We start from the raw sequence: 11,080 nt of genomic DNA on the forward strand, positions 1-11,080 counted from the left end.
ACTTTGTTTCCGGTAATCTCCATTCACTGATGTTGCGTCTCAGCAATATGCTGGATATGGACCTAGTTCTTGACGATTGCGATGTACCCAGGTCATGGCGCCGCCGCTATCCACGGTTTGAGGCCCGACGATTTAACCAACAAGTCGTGTACAGTTGGTAAATGTAACCCGAACGTTTTCCGTGGTCTCCCGCAACAGATCGACAGCCATTCTGTAATAAATATCTCGGCAGAACATTTGAACATACAAAAAGGTTTAACATAATTACTAAAAATCTCTTGGGGCGGGTGGGAGGGGTTTCTCAGTCAAAGCCATTTCGCAAAAGGCACGAGATACGTGAAACTCGAGCTTATATACCGAATTAGTGACGTCAGACAGTCACTACTGAAATCGATATCACGCATGGTTTGTTGTCGTCTGCTTGTATCTAATAACTACGTGATAGGTGACAACAAATGCTATGTTTACCTCCCCCGGACGTATGTACATCATTATATAGTTACCTATTTATACTTTTAATTATTCCGATCACCTCCAAGACATAGAATTTCCGCCACAAAAATAAATATATTTATTTTCCCCCAAATTCTTTGGCATGTTTAAAACTAGTTTTAATAAACACTCGCGCAACGAATCTAAATATATATTTCGAGTCTGACATCTAATATGTGAACGCCATCATTTCTGAAAAAAACTGGTGTTTTTCCATTTTATTATGCTCGCCGGAAATGCCCTGTTAATATATTTAATACATTTTAATTCGCTGATTCTAAATATACGATATTAAATTGCAACGTAGAGGTATTCTTGACCAATACAGATTCAAGCTTCTCATAAGCGACCATAGGTAGAATCGAACATAACATAAACATCGATATATGGGGCTCTTTTATCCACGACAGGCCTTTTCCTGTGACCGCCCTGAAGTATTTCGCTTCTCAAATCAATTCGTAGCCAACAAAATAACATGGCTATAAAGAGCTGGCCATACTTCAGCTAACCTTTACAACTCCCTGAATTTATTAATTAACATATCGCCGTAATATGTGCTAATCGCGTGTTTTTAGAAATGCCTGCGAGTACCAATTATTTAGCTCTATATTGAATACATTAAATAGATAAGCCGGCATTGGGGTTGCTGCCGTGTTCGCAAACGGGTCCATTGTCCGAAAACGCTCTAACCACGTGACCATTGCATTATTGTTTAAAACGCCATTTGCAGGAATGATGAATAATAATGTCATTACAAGCCTAAACACACGCTGTCTTACACATACACATTTTGTTTAAATCATGTTCACATTATGTTGTCCCATATTGCCGATTTAATTCTTAAAAACATTCCGTTTGCTTTATGACCATATTTTCAATACTCGTATAACCCGCCCCATGTTAACTTTATTATCGACCGTTTGATTTCACATAGTTTAGTTTTCAGCTTTAAATCTCTACCGATACACGTTTTATCGTCAGCTATGATATATTTTACCCTGTCAATATAAAATGCCCGTTAAGGTTTAATTCATGTGCGCATCCATCGTTATTTGTTAATGTAATTGATCTGCACGTGTATAGTGTGTCGTGTATTTCCAGTTGTAATGCATTATTCACACACGTAGCCACGTTTATTTCGTGCCGATATCGTACATATTATAAATATAGATACCTTGCTAGTCTACAGGAGAAAACTTAAAATTTGTCTTTAAACGTACACAGTATTAACGTTAATGTATCCAGATCCAAACACAAACACACTGATTGTGCTATTTAGTAGTTCTTCTTTGTTTTGAAAAGCGCGGATGAAGCGGACAACATGTGAAACCGGCGCTCACGTTACCCAAAGCGTGCATACGTCGCAGGTTAATAATAGTCGGGAGGATTCCGTTATGTACATGATTAGGTTTCATTTTGTTTAATGCTTTTGGCATTTTTGGCACTATGTTTGCGAAAATCAGTATGGTGTTATCCCTTTAAAAACAAAACACTAACTTCATAACTTAATATATGTACATTAATTGTTAATTTTATTTTTATGAAATATAATTTTCATTTTATTTTATATTAGATATAATTATCATATATAATAATCATATTAGAATAGCAAATGGTTATTAAAAACAAAAGAAATAAGTACATATTTTAACATATGTCTTTACCTACAACGAGAAAATACAAGCAGATTCTTATTAACAAAAACGAAACAAAACATATATTTCGGTTGAGGTTAAAGACATAATATAATTATAAATGAATTCGGTTCATCAAAACACATATCCCCAGTTCCACGGATATAAATCCGGGTGGAAAAACAGTACGAAACTGATCGCAGGTCACTTATTCAGCACCGAGGAATTATAAAAATCTTTTATCACCAGTTAATTGGACACTTTATTCACCAGAAAAATATACCTATGAACTTACCAAAAAGGAGAAACCGATTAATACCAGTTAGCACTTTTGTGGAAAACTGTCTTACGAAAAGTCCGGAGATAGCCGACCTATCACGATCGAAATCACACCCCTATTATCAGTATTTAAGCTTCACGCAAACCGTATTTTCTGTCTCGCTTTACAGAAATAAAATTAAACTGCCTTCGCAAGATCGTTGGTTTTGAAATATTATCATCAAACCATCAGGCAAGGAATATATAAATATTTCTATTTAATAATTAGTGCTTAACGCGGAAATGTATGAAAGGGAATATCCGCCAGTTCATTCATGCTGCCAAATGGCAATTACATATTGCTTATTGACAATTGCAAACTGCTAAATGACAATTGCATACTGCTAAATTACAATTGCATTTTGCTTTATTTTATTTGTTACAAAACAATTGCGTCTTCCTTACGTATTTATGCTTGCTTCTATCAGTTAGTGAAATATTGCTTGCATACTTCTTTTAAATGATTACTCGCTTTATGTTAATCATATATTCTCTCGAGTATTAGACACATGAATTATTTCTGTTAAATTGTTCATGTGGCTTTCTCCTTGTTGCTGAAATATTATCATTTCAATACTAAGTATTGCTAGAAAATTACATCTTTTGTAAGTTCTACTAAGCGAAATAAATAAGCACAAGGCAGCAGCTCACATGAAGTCAGCTGAATGCCGAATGCATTAAGACGAATGCATAAGTAATACTAAATTCATACACGACGGAGAACCAGAGTTGTCGGTCGTTTACGGTAGTTTTCGTAAAAGGTTAATATTTAGAACGGTGTTGTATTATATATCTACCAGATGAATTACTCTACCGCGTCGTATTTTCCACTGTTCTTATTCAAGTAAAGGTTACTTGTTTAGTGTACTTGTTTATTAGGTAAATTGCATACGATTGTAATCCCTATTTCAAACGTTGAGTTGTCATTTGGTTTGTGATTTTATGCATTTATTTTACACAAATTATAAAACCATGATGAAGTATATGTAATAAACAAATATAAATCAGTTTATTTATTGTTCATCCAAGCATATACATATAGTCAGACAGTAGTGCAATCCCATATGTATATGTAGGTTTTTAACTTATATTGCACCAGTGTATAGATTGCTTTGAAAACAATTGTATGATCATGTTAAAGTTGCATATGTCTAGTCATAAGCAGTATGTGTGGGATACACTAGCAACAGCACCAGAGTGGTCATTTTGTTTTCAGATGATGTTTATTTAATGTGTGTTTCATCCTAATATTTATTAAACCAGTATGCCATGTAATACATATATTTCCTAATAAAATTGTAAAAAAGGTTATTCAGTATTTAGATTATGTTCACACGCTATTTCATCATGGATGGCTTCATTCACAGTCATTACAAGACACACAGCAACAACATTATTGAGCCAAGGTCTGGGACAATGGGTATTAATGCATGTGTGTCAAGTGTTAATCAGGCCAAATCAGCGATGACATATTACCTAAATGGAATTGTTCGATAAAAAAGTCTCTGGCGGAAAGTGTTGTTCCTGATAAGCCTGTGCTGACGGTACAGGCTAATCTGAGAAAACATTTTGAGCACATGCATTGAGTCCAATTTTCCCAGAGCCAGACTCAAATGTTAAATCAATGCACTATTAAAAAATATATCCAATGAAGAGCAGCAATAGTGGTTTGCAATTTATTGAAAATCTCATAATTGTTAAAATAAAAAAGATTTATTCATTATTTACAACAAGATGCAATCATCTTTCAAAAACAACAACACAATTGGCATTCCTTGTAAACTTTAAAAGGCTATTCACACTATATGATAAATTAAACTGGTACTTATTACAAACAATACCATACTAAAGAAGCACATACAGTTCTCACTATTTTATTCATAGCAATTCATATTGATTTCAACAACGACTACATTAAACAACATTCCTATTTGCATCTTTTAAAAGGAACAAATATTTTAAATGCTATTTCAAAACACAACCTATCATGGAAACAAAATGTTGACTTTTGAAGAGGCACTGTCGTATAAAGCTCTTTTTTCAAATGCACGTTTTGTAGTCATCAAGATAAAAAATTACAGTACCTCTTCGACTCAATCAAAATATATTGGTACATACAAAATAAAATGTGAAAATTACATACAAATATTATTTTATCAAAGACATTTCTGGCTGAACAAAAGCTTTATATGACAAAAAACATATTCCACCAGGTAAATATCAACAATTTTATGTTATGTTATATCTAGGAAAATGTTGTTGTTGTTTTTTTACAAAATTATTACCTCAAGTGTAAACAATCTTGTATAATCTATTAAAACAAATCATTTTAACATCATTTTTCAAATTTCTCGAATCATTCACAATAGTTTTCTAATAAACGTTCATTCATGTATTGACATGATTTTTAGTATATACATTTAGGAAATAATAATAGTACATAATGATGTTATTTATCATGTCTTTTGCTTGTTCTAATCGAGCAATAATTTAAAAGCAGACGAGAAGTCTTTTCCACCAAACCCGGGATAAGTCATGATGCGGTAAATCTGATGAGAAAGAGACCCATATGGTGTCGGTCACTTCACTGCCATCACTGCATTTTGAGCAAGACCCAGGTCCTACAATGTTGAACATTAATGTTTATGAGCCTTGTCGTGCGAAAGGATATTAGATCTAACTTCAATAGATGCGACCTGAACAACTGCAGACCAGCCTGTGCATTTGCCTACCTGACTGCCATAAAGTCACGTAAGGTTTCGTGGTCTCATAAGGGGACATTATGACTCCTTATCAGAGTGTACGGATGGCAGAGGCATATCTGCAGCACCGCGCTGATATGTCCTTAGACCCATTTTGCATGAGCTTCTGATGTAAATTTCTCCTTAAGACATTTTTTGTGATCAAAATCTCAAAGATAACAAGCTGGTATATATTGTTTATAACTTGTTTTAAATGTGGTAGAATATACTATTAAAGGGAAAATAAACCACAAAACTACAAGAAAATTTAAAATCAGATGCACTAATAGTAGAGGAATCGTTCGTAAAATGATTAAGGGCTAGTCTATAGATGCATTTAAACATTATTGTTTTCACAAGAATAGCTGGATGCGGATGTTCTGATATTGCAGTGGTATATTGAATGCTTACTTAGGTGATCCTTATTCAATGCCGCATTGTCATGACAAAACCTCATAAACTTTAAAAACAAACACACATATAAGATATGCAATCACCTTGGTCATGAAGGGTGTCCTGAATCCACCATTGGAGTGATTGCTGGATGGAGCTCTCTAAACGACACCAGGACCTTGGTTTAACATTTTAGAAGATCAGCATCGCCTTGAACGCATGTTTAGAACCTAAGCAAGCAACATTGGACACAGCCGGACCTGCAATAACACAACAGACATATGGATTTTTAATGGCATTTACACTTACGCAAGAACATGACTAATTTACTCATCTCTTCAAAGTCTTTCATTCATGTTAAATGGACAAAGAAACAATACTTGACTGATTAATTCACTTTATGCACTTGTTCAAATTTAAACATGTGGCATAGTACCTTATGTTTATGACCCAGGATCAAATGATAGGGGGTATATTGTTTTGTCTGTCTGTCTGTCAGGTCTGTCAATACTAAATAAACTGTACGCTGAAGTTTCTTTAGCTAGTTACAACAGAGACACGTTAAGCTTTTAAGTTCCTGTTATAGCGTTAATAAATCACAAAAATTAGAACTTACCTGGGCATCTTTTTTCTCAAAGCGTTCCATCATTTTTCTCAAAGCGTGTACAACAGCAATAAGGTGTCGATAGTGGGAATCCAAGCAAAACAATAGGTATTATGTCGACGGGCAAGTTTTTTTACTCTATCACCGCTTTTTACGAAGGATTCCAGAAATAGTCGATGTATTACGGTTGATACCGGATATTTTGATTTTGATGTTAAGAGTGATCTCCCGGCAATAGAAATTTACGCTGCAATTTGCGCTGGAATTAGTTTTTTTAATACTGGTTCCCATTTCGGATTGTGAACTATTTATAATGGCGGTGTATGCAAAACCGAAGACTAATTCTTAATCAAAGACGCACTAGCAATCGACTTAAGAAGTAATATAGATCCACAAAGATATTAACAGCTTGTTGAATTTAGTAGCAACATAGCCAAATGCACATAGTTATACAAAGAACGCCGTTAGAATAAGCCTAAATACAAATTCCAAAAGTTCAACTGCAGTTGTCAATAACACACACAAAGTAAAGATATATATGAAGTAATTATAAACTTATCAACATGCGACATTGAGATGAAATGTTTGCATAACAAATGTAACAAGGCAAAATGCAAAGACCATGTATCAGAAAGCATATGACAGTAGTCACACCGTATTACGCGTCACGTCGATGGCAGAGTGTTCCGTCGATGACAGATAGTTTGACTCGACCGCGTACAACAGGTAGGTATAAATTCGTTCGATATAATTATATTACGCAAGTAAGGCCAAAATCACTGCTACAAACATATTGTCCATTGACTGAGGACGCCACCAGGCAATTTTGAACTCGTTGTTCAAGTTTTTAAAGAAATGTGAACGAGTTAAAAGTGACAGTTTCCGAAAAATCATTGAAAATGACTGATTTTTATTAAAAATATCTCAAGTTTTAAATAAATGACTGGATTTCGTGTTATATACTTACGCATTTATCCCTTTGGGATACTTCAGCCAAATATCCGCCCTTTGAGTTGTTTAATCAACATGTTACAGGCTTCCAAACTGACCACGTCGAAAACAAATTGGTGCCGTAGTTGGCAGATATGTATTTTAAACGATGCCGATGATGGCAGAAACGCTGTAGAAGATGCTAACGTAGATGACAGATTGTCAAAATAACTATTTTGTTTATTTCTCTCTTCTTTTTGTATTTTTATACACAATTAAGAAGCAAAACTGTCATTTGTAATATATTCTCAAGAAAGGAAGGTTATGTGTGCTGTAGGTTTGTCGAAAAGAAATTCTCTGCACGCAGTAATAGGAGAGAATAATAATTTGTACGATTAAATTGCTCTGCTCTGCAATTCACATGAAGAAATTATTTTTAATGAGATATTTCAGATATGTACGAAGAACAATAAGGAAAATATCATATACATGCCCATATTTAATTGTTACCCTTTATTTATTTCAGCTTATTAACAATGGCAGCTTACGACGAGGATATGGACGAGGCTGTAGATCCGTTAGATGGGTCCTTTTTGGACGTCTCTGTAGAACAAACTGTCAGTGCTGAGTCATTAGAATGTGACATTTGCGGGAATAGATATAAGACCAAAGTTTCTCTTAAAAGACATCTCAAGAAACATTCTAGTGACAACACATTTGAGTGCACACGATGTACTCAGTACTTCAACAGTAAAGACGCACTTGAACAACACGAGAAAGCCAAACACATCAAGAGTCACCTCTGTGTTAAATGTGGGAAATCGTTCATGTCTAAGTCAAACTTAAAATCACATACTCAACTTGTCCATAAAGAGGAGAAGGATGCTAAGCAATTGATGAAATGCCCGTTTAAAGACTGCAAAAAAGTGTTTCAACAAAAGGAAAAATATCAAGATCATATGAACACACATACGGGGATAAAGCCTTACACATGCGCAGAATGTGAAAGGGAATTCAGCAACAGATATACTAAGACAAGACATGAAAAATCCTGCCTTGGGATAACAGAGCATGTATGCGACGTATGTAATAAGGACTTTGCGGACCAATCATCCGTTAAAAGGCACAAAGACACTCAACATTCCGGAAAACGATTTGCATGTCTTTGTGGGAAGAACTTCGCGTATAGCAACTCTCTACTAAGACATCAGAAATAAAGGAAACACTGAAGGCGTTGATAAGAATATTCAGGTCATTATGATTAAAAGTGTTTCGCTAACTTTTAACAAAGCGACCGAATACCAAATTAAACATCATATCAAACGAGAAGTTTTATCTGTTTTTGCGTCTTTAATGCCACATACAGGATGTCCATTAAACACGGGGACCTAAAGTAATCATGAATATCTCTTTCTTTTCTACACATAATTTGATGAAAGTATACTTAAGTGTCATATCTTTGTATCAATAGTATGTTTTATTCTTTATAATTTAGGATTTTTATTATATATTTGATAAAGGCTTTCAGCTAATTGTATTAGTTTGTGTTGTAATTACTTCTTGATTGGAAATATTTGGTACATACTATGAAATCACTGATGTACGAAATTTCATACTAACTAAAACGGGCTGTGATAAAAGGGGTGGTCACTCTGGGTATACAAACCCTTTTAGAAAATTTAACTTCATATTGAAAACTTTGTGATAATCCTTACATATTATAATAATATGGATGTATTCTGGGTGAAATTACAAAAATGGTGGGTCTTTACTTTAGGTCCCCGTTTTTATAGGACACCCTGTATTCAGACACGTGAAGCATGCATAACTATCATATCCAGAGGATCGAGCTGATACAAGCCATTTTTTTTTGCCAGAAAGAGCTTGTGATTTTTCTGAGAGTCCTGACTCATCTGAGCGTGATAGTATTTGTGTATCCAGGAGTTTTAGTAGCTTCATAAGTTTTTGACTATGTTCTGTTTGAATTTTATTCACAGATAGGTAATCTGCCTGTAATTGCTTGAACTTATATTTGTTTTGTTCATACATCCATATGGTAAAAATATATGTGACCATACATAACAGTGGCATACACTGTCTTTGATATGTATTATATTGATGCGGTATGAACTTTTAATGTTTACTAGTACCTTATTCATCATAACAAGTGTCTGTGTTGAATAATTATTTCATATATACGCAATTAATCCAAATGGTCATGTTCGTCGACATAATAATGTCCACCTCTTTAAAATTTGCAGAACTATTTTAATAAGATTTTTTGATTTTTAAGAAATCTTTTTGTTTGTTATCAAATGTTTAATTGTATTGCATTGTTAATGTTAATTTTAAGCTAGTCAAACTGTTTTGAACTCCGACAAGTCATATTAGTATACCAGTCAGTCATGTAGGTCCATGCATTATAACCATGTATAATTTTTAAGTGAAAACAAAACAAAACACATAATATGATTTAAAATATAATGAAAACAATTGTATTTCTAAAATGATAATTATCTAATATTGGTTTTATTGAACAAGTACGTTTGAAAATATACATACAAGTAAAACGTATTGTGATGGAGATGGTAAGTCATATAGAGGTTTTGATTTGTATGTATTTCTTGTAACTTATACGTATGATTTATGTTATTTTTTCCATCGGGCGTTTCTTGTTAAGTCGTCTGGAAACCCAGCGATAGAGGTAAAACTAAAAGTTTTGGACTTGAAAATACGATGATAAAAATCCAAAACTTCTCACTTTACCTATATCGGTAGGTTTCCAGATGACTAAACACGAGACGCTCAATGGAACATATAGTAAAATCATTCGTAGAAGTAACAATTTAGATGTACAAATCTAAACCTCTATAATATTAAACGTTTACCCGGACATGCCGATCTTACACAAACAACGATGTCTCTAATAACATTCACGTAATTTTACATTATTATTCTCAGAATTTTCAAGTCGCAGTATACGTTATATAGGAAATATGACGAATCCGATAGTATATGATATGTAACAAAAATGTTTAACTGTCCATATTCGACGTTTGTTTTGAGAATAATGTAACACAGTTGTATCAGGGAGATTGCAGATTTTATGTTTTTGTTCACATGTTTTTACTGTTACGTTTCTAAATAAAGTTTTGTCAGATTAATTGTGATGTGTTGTTAAATATCTTTAAGACCTTTGCGGATATGCGCTAAAATCTTTGATTCATCGCATGCATGAAATTGTCTCACGCCCCTTTGTCCATGCGCAGGTTGATCTGGAGCTGATATCTAACCTTTCTTTCGTTTCTGCTTCTTGCGGGTTCTTTCTGTAGTGTCAAAGAAGTGGTCTCTGAAAATCGAAATTAGCTTTTCTAGATAACACGTAACGGCAGTCACATGATAGCGATAGTTTATATTTTAATAGCAATAAATATGATTCCAACTCATTAAATACATGTACTTAGTTATTGCCATTGTTACATATCTTACAACATAAGGCAACGGAGCATAAGACAGACCCTAATTTATCATATGGATTTCTTAACAGAAGCAATAAAATAAGCAGTCTTCCATATGAGGTCGCTACCCAGCATGGTTACGGAAGTTGAGTGATTTCGCCCCAATTCACCGTTCATGTCTTTAATACAAGGAGAACTTCAATTGTGCGAACGAAACAGATACCTATAAGGGGCATTTAATGGTAAGTCGTTGACATCTTCGGTGTTTTGTGGCGATGACAATGAGTTGTCCGGGTACACGGGTGCTCTACTTGTCCTCATGAAAAAAGGTCTGTTTGAAAAAAGACGGATTCATGAGAATTCTCTGTAAATTACTTCCATGTAACTCGTTGACATGTTAACGATATCATTTGTTCAAAGATGTTTATACGCACTTTTGTAAAGGTTAAGGTCCAGTCTTACTATGATGCCGGCAGAGCCCCGGTGAGTGATCCGTGATCTACCGGGATG

At 34.3% G+C, this 11,080-nt stretch overlaps 1 protein-coding gene across 1 annotated transcript; it reads left to right on the top strand.

Moving 5' to 3' along the window:
- Positions 1 to 7,648: 7,648 nt before the first annotated feature.
- Positions 7,649 to 8,329, top strand: LOC127846201 (oocyte zinc finger protein XlCOF6-like). Its single transcript, XM_052377373.1, has one exon. It carries the CDS (start codon positions 7,649 to 7,651, stop codon positions 8,327 to 8,329), a length of 681 nt encoding a protein of 226 aa, XP_052233333.1.
- Positions 8,330 to 11,080: the final 2,751 nt, after the last annotated feature.

Source organism: Dreissena polymorpha, chromosome 9 (assembly GCF_020536995.1).
Source record: "Dreissena polymorpha isolate Duluth1 chromosome 9, UMN_Dpol_1.0, whole genome shotgun sequence".
Taxonomy (NCBI): Eukaryota; Metazoa; Mollusca; class Bivalvia; order Myida; family Dreissenidae; genus Dreissena; species Dreissena polymorpha.

Coding starts and splice junctions, on each gene's coding strand:
- LOC127846201 (XM_052377373.1), top strand. CDS start 7,649: ATGGCAGCTTACGACGAGGATATGGACGAGGCTGTAGATCCGTTAGAT.